Raw genomic sequence first — 15,073 nt, 5'->3', positions numbered from 1 at the left:
TTGATATAATTAAGTTATAGTAATAAATTGTATTGAATGAGTTAAAATAATTAAATCAGGAAACACTCTCTGAAGTTTGCTACGTCAGCTCCATCATTAAGTGCAGACATCCGATTTTTATATAATAGAATAGATTATAAAACCCACAAATAACTATTATTATATTGGATAAAATTATAATTTGTGTTCGGTCTTTACAACGTTTTCTTTTGAATTAATTCAAGCTAAGATAATTACTCAATATTATTTAATTTTAATGTAATATTTATGTTTTAATCATATCCAATAAAAAAAATGCAGTTTAGTTGTACTTATTAAAATAGTTGATAACATAGATATACTAAATTTTCATTTTTGAAATATAAATTAGTAAAGATAACTTTAGAGATTATATAAATAACTATCTTGCATAAAATCTTGAAATGTTTACAACCTATATTTTCATGTAATTAAACTTTTATATTTCAATAAATATATTTTTCAAAAAATAATTTATTATTTATATTTATATTTATGTATTTAAAATTATTTTTATAATATTTATGAATCACTTCTATTATTTATTTAAATTCTCGCAATGTACGGTCTCATTCTAGTTTTATATAAGGTAGAAACTCAGATGTAATCGACTTCATGTGAAGTTGATAACTAGAGCAATTAAATGATTTAACTGATTTAATTAAATTTTTATCTAATAGTTCTCAATTATCAACTTCACATGAAATCGACTGTATCTGAGTTTTCACCTTTATATAAATTAAAAACAAAGACATAACGAACACTAAAAATTGTTAGTTTGCAGTTCAGTGTAATAAAAAAAAAAAACACTATAATCTATCTTCAAAATTTTATGTTATACACACAACACGTAGACCTTATGTTTAAAATAAAAATTTGTCTGTTACTTTGTCAGTATCGTGATTTGTAAAAGGTTAAGGAAATGTATAGTTGTATACTTGTAAGAGGAAGAGTTGTTTAAAAAAATATATAAAATAAAAATATAATACCAAAATTTTTTAATTATAATATAGAAATTTTTTAATTTTAATATGACACATAAAATAGAATGCTATAAATTTTTTATTGTTTTTTTTCTTTTTTTTTCCGTATAGAATTTTTTGTATTTTTATTATAAAGATGTGGTTTTTTTCCATAAATTTGTGTTTATTATTTAAAAAGATAAACCAAAAAATAAAATAAAGCCGCATAATCCCTTCTTTATATTCCTGTATTTTTTTTTAATTCTAAAAAAGTGAAACAATAAAATTACGCAAAGTGTGAAACAAGAAAACTACAAAAACAACAAAGAAGAAGGAAGAAGAGGAGAAAGAATTGTTTAAAAAAATATATAACAGAAAAATAGTACTAAAATTTTTAGCTATGACATAAAAATTTTTAATTTTGAAACCAGAATTTTTAAAATAGAATGCTGCAGTTTTTTCTTATTCTTTTTTGAAAGAAGTCGATGACGACGACGTTAAAAAAGAATTGCGTAGAAGATGACACATAAAATAGAATACTGCAGTTTTTTTTTTAATTTGTTTTCAAAAAGACGACAACAATGACAACGAAGAAGAAAAAGAAGATGATGATAATGACATGATAAAGGATCATGAGGAGGAAAAAAAGAAGGTGGAGGAAGAGGAAGTGATAACGACGAAAATGATAAAGGAGGAGGGGGAAAAGAGGAGGAAGAAGAAGAACGTACGAAGTACGTAAATTTGATTTGGTTGTCTAGAAATTCCATCATATAATATATATTATAATATTCAGGTCTCATTATTTGTTGTATATTAATTGACTAGCATCAAACTAAATATTTACTTGATGTCCCTTTGCGTATTATGATCAGTACCGAAGTTTCAATCTCGGGTACAACAGATAATTGCCTTATTCCCTGATACAGCTAGATCTTTACAATAATAGCAACTATAACAGATGAAATTATGAATGTTTTCTAAAGAATCAATACTCCAGCAAAAAATTTGCTTTACATTCTTTTTAGTTTTTAACTATCACCACATTGGAGTATCTTCCTGACGAGCCAAAAAATGTTCACTGAGAAACCCAAATGTCTTCACTTCAAACAAGTTGAGGTAAAACCAAAGAAGGTAGTAATAGAAGCAAGGAAAATTAAGTATTTGAATCTGAGATTACGAACCTAGTTTAGGCGTTAACCCTGGCAGACTCTCCCACAACACTCTCCATTCTCGAGTACCAGTCACCAATCCGCGTGTGTTCCACCATATCCTTTCCCGACCTCAGATACCGAATGGGTCTTAAAACCCCGAACACTGCCAGGTCAGCTAAGTTAGGCTTAGACCCTCCTGAAGAAAAAGAAAGAAAAGTAGTCATGGGGTCATATCTAAATAATGCAATAATGATTAATCACCAAAGGCAAAACAGTATATTCAAGTACATGCTGGAGACTTAAATTTGTGGTATAATATAAAAAAAGGTATACAAGGGTTTCATTTTAACTTTTGAGTTATATACAAGTCCCGGACCATGTTAGTGTTGAGGAGTTTTATATCAATAACGCATAGAAATGAAACTTGTATATAAATAAGTTTATGATAAATGTTTTGGCACGACAAGGATATATATTATGAAGCCATAACCAATCTGGTACACTTTTTCTTGTTGACGCTAAAATATTAGAGAAGAAATTTAAAACTAAAAATTTTGATATAGAAAGGGATCTCTGGCTTCAGTTTAACATGCACAGATACACTGTGATCTGTGAATGTTTGCTCTTGCATTATAATAGGTTTCTGTGACACAAAAGTTGAGTACATACCGAGAAATTCCCGGCCATTCAGAGCATCTACCCATGTTTCTGCTGCCTCGTAAAGAGCAGCACGTTCATCAGTGATGTTATATTTCTTCTTCAGATTCTTGGACACAAAATACATAGCTGCAGCTCCAGCATACTTAACAGTAATTTTCTCTGTAAAGCTGAAATTTCCTACAATATACATAAAATTGAAATAAATTACTACACATTAGGCAATCAGAAATCAGGGGCTTGAATAGAGCATGGCCAAAGATAGAACTTTGAATAATTTGCATGCATAATGTGCAGAAGCAGAAAGCAGACAGAACATTTGCAAAGAGTTATCCAAAAACAAATTATTTCCTTGATATAGTGTTATGTGTGGAAGGTACATGCAGAGGCAAAGGGATTTAAAAAGTAAAAGGGAAAATCTTCAGCTGCGATCATTTTAGCCACAATCGAAGACACCTGATCAATGAACTGTTGTAAAAGTCAAAACCAGAGAGAGATGATGCATCTCTTTGTTTGTAACTTTGTATTATTGTATGCATCTCCTATTTTATCTACATCTCATATTTTTCTATATCATCTGAGTCTTTTTAAAGCCGCATGCTCAATCATAAAAATAATCCCAGTTTATAAAAATCGCACAATTACATCTAAAAAATGACTTGCCCAAAAATTAGGGTAATAAATAAAAATAAGTTCAAATAAAATTGCCACATTTTCGAGAGAAGCAGGGTAATGAAAGTAGCAAATAATTTCATTTCTTATAGAAGCATCCTGTCATGCTTGGTATTGGATTTCTGCACTCCATATGATGTCCACATCTTACAAGTACCAACTATAGACTTTGACTGAAAGTCATGCTTTATTGAGATATCGATAACTTTATATAACAAAATTTAGTGGTGAGATATACAACTTTTTGAAATATGTTCAACTGAATACCAATTATGTAACTAGATCAACACATACCATTGCTCGTGATGTAGTCAAAGGACTCGAGTGCTTCGGAAGTATTTCGGTATATGTTTGGTGACAGAACATGTACTAAATGATTATCAACCCACCTGTATCAGAAACAGGAAAAGATAATTAGTATAGTAGACTCATGCCAAGTAAAAATACGATTTAATCATTTCCATATATTTTTTCTGTATGAGTCTCCTATAGCAGGTTCAATTTAGCAATAATGACCAAAGTTGCCTATACTGATGTATATTGCAATTTATCGACTACAGACACTGGATGCTAAATTGACCATCTTACTAAAAAGAAGTGCAACCGAGAAACAAGTTGGTAGGAACTAATGCCTAAATCCCACACCTGACCTTTCTTACATAAAAGAATGAGACTGATCAGGATACTAAACCAACTACACTAATCAGGGGAACCAAAAAGAAAAGTTCAAATCCTAGATCTTGACTCATATATGACCTCTAAAGAGATTTAATAAATTGTAAGCACGCACAACCCTAAGAAACAAGTACAATGACTGAAATCAAACTACCAATTTGAGAAAAAATCTTAAGAATTAGAAGCATACAAGGAAATAGAACAACACATTCATCTATATTCTATATTGTCTTCACATAATAAGTGCCCAGAATTTCTTACACTTGTTAGCAGAACAAATTTGCATTGAGATAATAAGTGCAATGTTATAAACTACTACATGTTTTTACATCAACCCTATAGCATATGGAAGAAAAGGAAGGTAGAAAGCTTTCTCTTTCAGTCATCACTTCCATATTCTAGGCAAATGAAAGTGTCATAAACAACCTCCTAAAATAGGGGAAAACATTATTCAATCGAACTACTGAAAATGGTGCTTGTTACTTCACCACTTACGATTCATTAGAGACATGTTTGATTGGAAACTAAAACGGAATGAAGAGGAGGAAAATCATACCGCCTCCATTTTGTCTCTTCGTCATCCTCACCTGCCTTTTTCTTTGACATAATCTTCTCTCCCAGCATGTCAATTATAGCTGCCAAAATGACAGGTACAAAACAACTTAGTGAAAAAACCCAAAGTGTCTCATTCAGTGGGCATAGGTCAATGAGAAAACTCAACAGCCAATTTTCAGGGGAAATGTCCAATACCTGAAGAGTCATTTAGCTGCTCACCATCTACCATCAATATTGGCACCTTCTTATACTCAGACCATTTAATTTCTTTCTTACTGAGCGGGTTGACCTCCACAACTTTGTAAGGTATATCATAGTAATCCAAATATGCTGGCCAAGCAAGCAAAGCATCAGCAACGGTAACTAAGAAAATGCTGTGAAAGCTCAATGATAGGAAACTACAATGATAAAGAAATAAGAATGCCGGGAAGAATAAGGACCAATATCCTAGCACATATTCACAATTATATGTGAGATAAATCAATCTAGAAAGTAACTTCATTTATCAAAGGTCTTAATAGGCAAGTAATGCTCCTTTGCAATGTGACTTAAGTAGTGTATGGATTTGATTGTTTCCGAAGAAATGATTAACTACCCCCTCTAAAACTCAGGAAACATTTTATAATAAACTTGTATAAAAAAGTTCCGAAGATGACTGCAGTATCCAAACATACATTTAATGGTTCCAGCAAAAAATTTCCAGACAGGTAAGTTTTCAATTCCTGCTTCTCCAGTTCATCAGCAACCAAAACAAATATTGTTTTCTTATGAATTAAAACTCCATAAAATGAAAATCACTGGAACCCAAAAATGCAAGGGATCCACCATCGTATCAATAATTTACATTGGATGTGGATTTCACTAATAACCCAATAGCGGAGAACAGCTCATTGTTTCACCGTACAATGATTCTCACTTTAGATGATCCAAATCCAGTTTCCATAATTTCGAATCAGATCAACGAGATGCAGTTTTATCGAAGCAAAAAAAAAAAATGATTATTTGCAATTCACAGCAAGCAATGCAAGTAATGGCTACAATTACAGCCACATAAACTCCTAAAACCCAACGCTACCCTACTGAACAAACACCAAGTCAGCATTCTAATCCCTAAAAACATTTCAACACACGAAAAAAAGAAAAAAGTGTAGAGACCTTTGACTTTATTGCAGAAAGGGCAAGCCTCGTATTGGTAGAGAACGACGTCATTCGGGAGAGCCTCGGGCGGCGGCGGCTCCTTGGCAAAGACTTCCTGATAAGCCGAGGTGGTGACCACCGCCGTCGCCAGAGCCCCGGCGACACCCAGCGACGCCCCGGCGAAAGGTCCGTAGGTGAACCACCAGCGGCGGGGAGCTCTGGCGCCGCCGGCACTGCTGCCATAGAGAGCTACCTGGAGGAAACGGTTGGGGACGGAGAAGGAGATGGCTCCGCCTCGAGCGGCGGATAAGGTCCGGAGGAGTACGGAGGAGGTAATCCTTCTCATAGCGATGAGTTTGGGATTCGGAGATAAGATCTGTGATTTTTGGTTATTTTGTTTTTCCTTTTTCTTTTCTTAATTGAGTACTGAGAAATGAGAACTGAGGAAAGGGTTTATGTGTTTGGGACAGATCGTAAGATTCGAGAGGGTTTAAGGCTTTTGGCTGCTCCAGTGTGTTCGTTAACACTAGGCGTGCCAAAATTCCTTCCACTAATTCAAATAGGTCCTAACCCTTTTTTTTTTTTTTTTTTGTAGACATTTTAGTTTTCAATAATTAAAAAATATATTTATGTGTTTTATTCCTTCAAAACGCGGATAATTTTATCCTTTTGTTGAAATAATTTTGTTCGCAAAAAAGTCTGATGTGGCATTAACCCGATCGTTACGAAAGCACATGTAGCATATAACTTTTTAAAACAGAATATATTAGTCATCTCACAGCAAAACATGTAACTTTTTAAAACAGGACATATTAGTCCTCTCACACTAAAACGACGCCGTTCACCCAGATCCCCAATTTTTCAAATTTATGAGCCCTAATTCTTCGAATGCACAAAAACAGTGAAGTAAGTGAAGTGAGTCACTGTCCTCAACCACCTCCAACTCCTTCCTCAGCCTCTAACCATCTCTCCACCATCTTCACATCCTTCAACAACCTCCTCCCTCTCCTAAACTCATCACATGCCCCTTTAACCCCTAATCACCTCCTGCCTCCTGACTCCCTCTTGCACCACCACCTACGCTGCCCCTCCTCTCTTTGCCCCACCATCCCCCTCCCTCTCCACTCCCTCGCTTACCCTAACTCACTCTACTTCCCTCCCAACCGCACCCTCTCACTCCTTTGCGCCATTTTAGGTTTAGGATTTGCAAAGGAGCGTGACCTGGTGCCATGGATAATAGCGAACTCACCTCGATACAGCGTCGTAATAGACTCGCCTATGCAGAAGGAGATGGTGTTTGTGATGGCTCACATGAGGAGGTGGAAGAAGGAATCAGCGTTCTTCAAGAAAGCGAAGAAGCTCTTCGTTATTGACGTTTTGCACACTTGTGCTCTCTCCGATGGTGCTAGGGTTGGTGTTCTTGCTTATCGCTTTGTTCCCAAGGGTTTGATTGCTCTTTTAGAAGTGTGAAGTTTCAACCATAATTCCATGTTACATTTCAAAGTTTCATATTTTTTGTATAGCTTTTGCAACTGTTGATTGAGTTCAACTTAGCTTCTTTTTTTTACTTTGTTTTAAGGTGGTTAAGCATTTGATTCAAATTTCTTGAAATAGATCTAGTAGCTTTTGATGTTTGTTTCTGCCAATTGGTGAAGCTTGATATTGGTCAAATTCTGCTTTGCGTGGTTGAACTGTATTAGTCTTTGGCATTTGATAATTTATTGAGGAAACAATTGTATTAGTCTTCTCAAATCAGATTCTTCCTTTGTGGGGTTAGTTAGAAATTATTAACAGAGATTAGTAACTGAGTTGTGATTGGCTGATTGGTTAGTTTTGTTGGTGTATAAAAGATCTATTGTATCAAATTGTATTCACCTTTTAATTGTTCTCTCAATATATAACCTTCTCTGCCTTTGTCTTAATTCTCAAAATTGTGTGATGGCCACCATGGTTCTCACCTTTTGTTGTCTCAATTCTCAAAATTCTGGACTAAAGTCTGGTTGGTTTGATATCGCATTTGACCTTATGAAAACACAACTTTATACTTCTGCGAAGAGTTTTTGATAACTCATGGTACGATCTGGGAGTATGTCATAAGTAAAAAAACTTTCTTTGCTTTGATGATATACAGAAGGTTCTAATTGGGGGGGGGTGCAAATCCAGCAGTTATTTACATAAAGGAAATCAGGTACAAAGAATACAATGCACAACGCCAGCATAAAAATAACAGCGTCGTTTTGGTGTGGGAGGACTAATATGTCCTGTTTTGAAAAGCTATACATTTTGGTGTGAGAGGACTAATATTTCCTTTTTTGAAAAGTTACATGTCGTGTGTGCTCCGGGTCTAACCGAGTCACTTCAACAGAGGGGTAAATTTGTCTGCGTTTTAGAAGCATCAAGGACATAAATGTATTTTTCAATTCTTGGGGACTAAAATGTCCGTAAAAGCCAGAATCAAACCAAACAAAACATACCAATCATTTGTTGCAGTAGCGGGAAATCTCCGTGAGTTAATTTTTATCGAAAAAGATGTGAGAAATTACATCACGAGAAAAGTGCAAAATGTTTCGGAACTAGAGGATGCAAGAGAATTTGAGAAATAATTATTAATAATGAAAGAGAAGAATTAGAATTTCTTTTTCGAGCTTTAACTCGAGGTGATCAGTTGATTAAGATTGCTTTTTGGGTAGATGCAAGAAGCAGGGCTACCTGTGAATATTTTGGAGATGTTATTTCATTCGTTACCACTTACAATACAAACAGGTAATATGCTGTTCTATTTTATGTGTATTTGGTCCCCTTTTTGGTGTAAAGAGATATTATTTATGTGGATTTAACGATTTTGTTTCTGTTTCGTCGTATTCAGGTATAATCTGATTTTTGTTTCTTTTGTCGAGATGAATCACCACAGTCAGTCAATACTTCTAGGATGTGCTTTGATGAAAACGAGGATATTCAAACATTCAAATTGTTATTTGAATGTTGGCTTCATTGCATGGGAGGAAATGCTTCAAAAGGCATTCTTACTAATTGATGTGAATCGAAGCAAAAGGCTACTAAAGCTTGTATGCCCACAACAATTCACTGGTGGTGTATTTGGCATATTATGAAGAAGATTCCAAGTAAATTAAATGGCTACAAGAGACACGAAGAAATCAAACACGAGATGAGTTATGTTGTTTGGAACTCTCTTACAAAAGAATCATTTGAAAGGAATTAGAATAACTTTTTGATGAAGTATGGTCTTGGAGACAACAAGTGACTTTCAGGTAATGTTTTTTATTAGGATTAAGTAATATTGTTAATTTCAGTATGTTGTTAATTGTAGCAAAGGTGTAAAATGCATGTTTTTTGGTGTATGTCAATTCTGATTTAGGTGCTTTTGCAGAGCTTTTCGAAGACCGTCATTTATGGATTCCAGTTTATCTCGATCACCACTTCTGGTCTAGGATTAGAAGCACACAATTGAGCGAGAGCATGCATGCTTTTTTTTACATGACATAATATTAGTTCAAAAAGAATAGATTACAAAGAATAGATTACATGACATAATATACACCGAAAAACCAACTATATACACCTCTATGTTTACATGACATAATATTAGTTCAAAAGAATAGATTACAAAGAATGCAAGTCTAACAGTTTGTGTAATCGGTTACTAGATGCATTCAAGCCAAGGGCAACTCCTATATTTTATAGATTGATGGTCAATACACCGTACCGAGTGTCTAATTTATTTGTTATCACATGAAAGAAATATACCAACTCCTTCAAGAGTTTATTCGGGACATTCATTTGAGGGATGTGCATCAAACCATCAAATCTCAATTCCTGGATGAAGGCCTTTTTTTCTTCGCTCATGTTTTGGAACTTTTCATTCAGGACTCTTGTCGAGCATCCCAAATCATGAGTTTTTTGTAAACAAGCAAAACGACACTCATTTAAATAAGTTATATTTATACAAGAAAAATTGAGTTGGTCTAAGATATATGTGCTTACATTGTATTTTGGTGCAGCAGGGTTCTTGCTTGCCATTTTTACTGTAAGCAATAAAAAAATATGGTTAATAGATAACAACATCACCATTTACAGTCAAATTCGCTTGATATACACCGAAATACCAGCCATAAACACCTCTATTATTTTTTAGATTACATGACATAATATGAGTTCAAAATGATATTCAAGATAACCAAACATGCATAAAATAACACCAGAAGCACAAGGACAATATTCTATTTCTAGTTACAGTAGGGAAGGGACAACATCACCATTTATAGTCGAATTCGCTTGATATACACCGAAATACTAGCCATATACACATGTATTATTTTTTAGATTACATGACATAATATGAGTTCAAAATGATATTCAAGTCAACCAAACATGAATAAAATGACACCAGAAACACAAGGACACTATTTTGTATCTAGTTACACCAGGGATAGGACAACATCACCAGTTACAGTCGAATTCACTTGATATACACCGAAATACCATCCATATACACCTCTATTATTTTGTTGATTACATGATATAATATGAGTTCAAAAAGATATTCAACTCAACCAAACATGCATAAAACGACACAAGAAGCACAAGGACAATATTCAAGAACAACAGCACTAGTGATAGTCGAATTTACTTGAAATACAACGAAAGTTTCTATTTATAGAAACTCAGTTCCAAACATGCAAACATTCACAAAACACATGAAAATATACGTTAAATTATACGTGACACAGTACATAAAATGGTTATCACCGACTGAACAGTATGACAAGAATAGTAATATCTATTTTAAACCAAGAACACATAATGAATCAACTTAATAAATAGAAATACAACTATATAGTGTTTCGCGTTTGAAATGAGAAAGAGAAAAGTGAAAAACCTCGACGATTAGTGAATAGTACCTTGAATAGTCTTTCTTCTTTTGTTTGTGTATTTTTTTTATGGAGATTTTGAAGTTTTCTTGTTGATTTCCTTGAGTTTTGGTGACAATTTTCACAATTTCTTGAGAGATTTCGAGCGTCGTTTGAATTTCGAGGGTTGGAATTTTGATCGAGGAAGAAGAAGAACCGTCTTTTATAATAGTGAGTGAGTGCGCTATTGAAACGGTTGAGTCAGCGTGTGTTTATCACGCTTGTATATGTGAGAGTTGTTTTTGTTGGGCCTGGCCAACTTGTATAACTTGTAAGGCAAAAAGATTTATATGTGTAGTAGATGTGTATTTATAAATAAACTAATCAGTTGACCAAATCATTGAGTCACTTATGCTTTTTGTAGAATAAATGATCATTTGTATTTATGAAAGATCCAAATCCTGACAAATGTACCCATGGAAGAAGAAAACTCACCTTATAACCACGAAAAATGACCTCAGTGTGGCAGAAGTACCTTGACGTTGATTATGCACTTAGTCCGTTAGTATCCGAACCTACGTGGAAACAAAATCCTTCCAAACCTATCTACATGTAACCCAATATTTTTTGTTAAGAAATGGGGAAAAACACTCTTTGTGCCCTATCAGAGCTCTGTTTCCGCCACCACTGCCATCCCAAATCAGAGAAGAAGACCAGAGCACCTCCATTCCGTGACAGAGACATTTCTCCAGTTTAATCAAGTCATTGCTTCACTACCCGTAGGCCACCTTCATTAGCATCTCGTCCTCCACTACCCACGCATAGCCCACCATTGTTGAAATCATCTCGTCGTCCACTACTCATAGCCCATCATCGTTGTAAGCATCTCGTCGTCCACTACCCATAGCCGACCATCGTCGCTCCACGAAGAACAAAGGTATGTCATTACCAGTTTTTCCATCTTAGAATGTTTCTGGGAATTTATCGGATATTATGATTATGTTCTATGGGCTTGAGAAATGTTTTCAGAATTTTTGGGTTAGGGTTAGATTTTCAGTTGCTATGTTTTTATCCGTAATTACATGGGATGGTACCTTAGATTATATTGTATTGCTTGCCGGGATGACCATTGTCCATATTACTCTGTATATCAATCATAGTCTTATAGAGGAAGATTTGAGCGAGGTCTATGTGGGAAGCTTGTGTATGTTGGTAGGGAAGTAACAAAAATTGAGAGAGTTAATGTGGATACCCTCAATTGAATTTTCATAAATGATTTACTGAAGGACATTGGGTATACATCTATTATTGATTTTTATTGGCTAGAACCTGGTAAGGAGCTTGATAATGGGCTGAAATTGTAAAGGCCTAATATAGACATAGTTAAGCTGTATGAGGCTGCTATGAAGAATGGTAACATAATTCACTTATACACAAAGCACCCTGTAAATGATCTTATTATGATTGAAGAGAATATTACTCCAACAAAGATGGCACTGAATTCGATGGTCCCAAAATGTTTGGACCATTAAATAGTCTCATAACAAAACATGTTTTTAAATTTTTTTAATAACTACTAAATAGTCTTTTTTTAATTTTAATTACAAATTAATCCCATATATTTTATTAAATTGTAAAAATTATTTTTTATTTTATAAAATATTATTTTATCATTCATCTATTATATTTATTAACAATAAAAAACAAAAACAATAACGAATTATATCTTCCATTGATCGTAATAAACTTTTTGGCAATCCCAATTGATTAAAAGTTTATCTTTGATCCATGACATTCGTCCAGAACTGTAAAATCGTGTTTTTTAGAAAATCAATCGATTGGATTAACAAAACAATCAATTGAATTTCAGCTTTCTCATAACTCAATCGATTGGACTATAGGTTATCACAAAACAATCGATTGAAAATTGCAAGGCAGTATGGTTTTTGTAAAAATCAATCGATTGGTCATATTACCCAATCGATTGAATGATGACTAGAATGTGAGTTTTTGATAATTCAATTGATTGTTTACATTATCCAATCGATTGAAGACTTCAAAACAACTTGAGGTTTCACAATTCAATCGATTGGTTGTGTTACCCAATCGATTGAAGTCATCAAAGCAATATGAATTTGCCGAATTCAATCCATTAATTGTGCTTCTACCGATGATGATGATGCATTCGTTACAGGTAAAGTTGTTCATGTGTTCATCCTTATCAAACTCAATATTAGCAAATTAAACTAAAAGAATCAACCAATTGATTAAAATATTTTCTTATTTTGAGTATTAAGGTATGGGTTTTCGATCCACAACTTTGTTTAACTGAACTGAATAATAGGAATTGTAGAACAGATCCATGCCTTTGGTATCACGTGGAAGAAAATAAATAATAATACTAGAAAGCAGAAAGCCGATGAGCTTTTCTATATGATCAAATTTGACAGAAACATGATCAGGAATTCAGGATATATAGTTGAAACTGGTGGACTTGGATTTAATCTCATTATTATTTTTATTTTTGATTGTTAATAAACATGATAGATGAATGATAAAATAATTATTTATAAAATAAAAAATAATTTTTATAATTAAATTAAATATATGGGATTAATTTGTAATTAAAATTAGAAAAAGACTATTTAGCAATTATTAAAAACTTAAAAAACATGTTTTGTTATGAAGACCATTTAATGGTCCAAACGTTCTGGGACCATCGAATCTTTTGCCAACAAAGATGAGATTGAAGACTTGTGCTAAGAGGAATCCAACTCCAAAGAAGACTCCAAGAAAAAGATTTATAGTTGTTAACGATGATAATGATGATGCTAAAATAGTGGGTCATGTATAATTTTTTATAGAGGCCCATGGTAGGGGTGAGGCTCAGAATAGAAAGAGGCTCATGAAGCAAGCAACCAGGTTGAAGTTGAAGCCCAAAAGGAGGATGGGGTTAATGTGGCCCAACAAAGATCTTTAGCAAAACAGATGTCTGAGTCTCTCACAACACCTGTACAACTAGATGAGCCTCCTTCCAATTAATCACAACCTTCACAACATCCCATTGAGCAAGAGCAACAGCCAATACATACAACTGGTTCAACATCTCTAAGTACAATTTTTGTCTCAGTATCTAGTGAGAATGAAGCCCAAACAGCTGAACAAGTAACCCAATAAATTCCATAACCATATAGAAATCTGCTTTCATAATCAAATCCTGAATCAGACCCAATCCTATCCTCGGATACTAATAGTACTCCTCAGAACAACCAGACCAACCCAGATGAGCAGGCTGAGGGAAGGCCTAAGGTGAGCAAGAGAAGATCAGCAAATAGGCCTCCCTTAAGTGGACAATCTTTCATACCCAATCTTGATCCTGACAGTCTTCCATCCATCTATGTCCTTGTTAACGTGGAAAAAATTTCGGATGAAAATGCTAGATATCATTGTTATGAATTAGAAAAATTGAGAAGCATAGCAAGTGATGAAGATACTGATCAGTCTCTAGTCTTTCTTAGAAGCAATGCTGATGCTCCTGTTATCCAAGTCTGGTTGGAGTTGGGGATAGAGTTTGAAACACTCAGCCATTTCAAAAAGATAGTTTGAAAGTTTAACATTAACATTGGAATGAGCATATTATTCCCTCGATGTGATTCAACCAGAAGCAAGACAATCTGCTATGATGAGGAATGCCCATGGAAAATATACTGTGCTAAGAAGTCCTTTTCCCTGAGTTATCAGGTTAAGACGTTTGTCAATGAACACACCTGCAGCAGAGGCAACCATTGTAAGTCAGCTGATGAAAAATGGGTTGTACATGAATTAGAGGAGAGAATAAGAGTCCAACCAAATCTAACAATGAGAGAGGCTGACCAATTCTTCAAAAATGAGTATGATGAAATTGATTAATGAAAGAAAAATCTACAGATTGATGGGCAAAGAAAAGGAGAGGATAGAGGATTTTGAGATTGTTCGATATGCTAGGCTTCGTGATTAGCAAATGAGATACTAAAGACTAACCTGGGGTCCACAGTGAGGATACACACTAATCCACAGCTTGATTCAAACCCTCTATTTCTCAGAATTTCTGTACGTTTTAATGCTTATAAAAAGGGATTTTTTGGAGGATGCAAACCATTTATAGGGTTAGATGGGACTTTTCTCAGAGGGTACTTCGGGGTCAGCAACTTACAGCCATAGGACAACACGAAAATAGCCATATATACCCTATTGCCTATGCCATTATTGAATCCGAGAACAAAGCCAGCTGGAAATGATTTTTAGAGATAGTGGAAGAGGACCTTGGAGATTTTAGAGCAAGCGGGTTTAACTTCATGTCAGATATGCAAAATGTATCTAATATATTTAACGATTTTAG

General features: G+C 34.2%; 1 protein-coding gene across 2 annotated transcripts; it reads right to left on the bottom strand.

The window, feature by feature from the left end:
- Positions 1 to 1,730: 1,730 nt before the first annotated feature.
- On the bottom strand, positions 1,731 to 6,339 carry LOC130979732 (uncharacterized). Of its 2 annotated transcripts, XM_057903259.1 has the most exons (7): positions 5,846 to 6,339; positions 4,886 to 5,020; positions 4,692 to 4,770; positions 3,755 to 3,849; positions 2,801 to 2,968; positions 2,162 to 2,327; positions 1,731 to 2,058 (listed from the first exon to the last, which is right to left on the bottom strand). In XM_057903259.1, the coding sequence occupies exons 1-6, from the start codon at positions 6,171 to 6,173 to the stop codon at positions 2,167 to 2,169; spliced, it is 966 nt and encodes a 321-aa protein (XP_057759242.1). In that variant the 5' UTR covers positions 6,174 to 6,339; the 3' UTR covers positions 1,731 to 2,058; positions 2,162 to 2,166. The 2 variants fall into 2 exon arrangements, with proteins under 2 accessions (XP_057759242.1, XP_057759241.1); XM_057903258.1 differs by having other exon boundaries at positions 1,731 to 2,327.
- Positions 6,340 to 15,073: the final 8,734 nt, after the last annotated feature.

This window comes from Arachis stenosperma, chromosome 5 (assembly GCF_014773155.1).
Source record: "Arachis stenosperma cultivar V10309 chromosome 5, arast.V10309.gnm1.PFL2, whole genome shotgun sequence".
In the NCBI taxonomy this organism is placed as follows: domain Eukaryota; kingdom Viridiplantae; phylum Streptophyta; class Magnoliopsida; order Fabales; family Fabaceae; genus Arachis; species Arachis stenosperma.
This window is presented reverse-complemented; position numbering and strand designations above follow the sequence as displayed.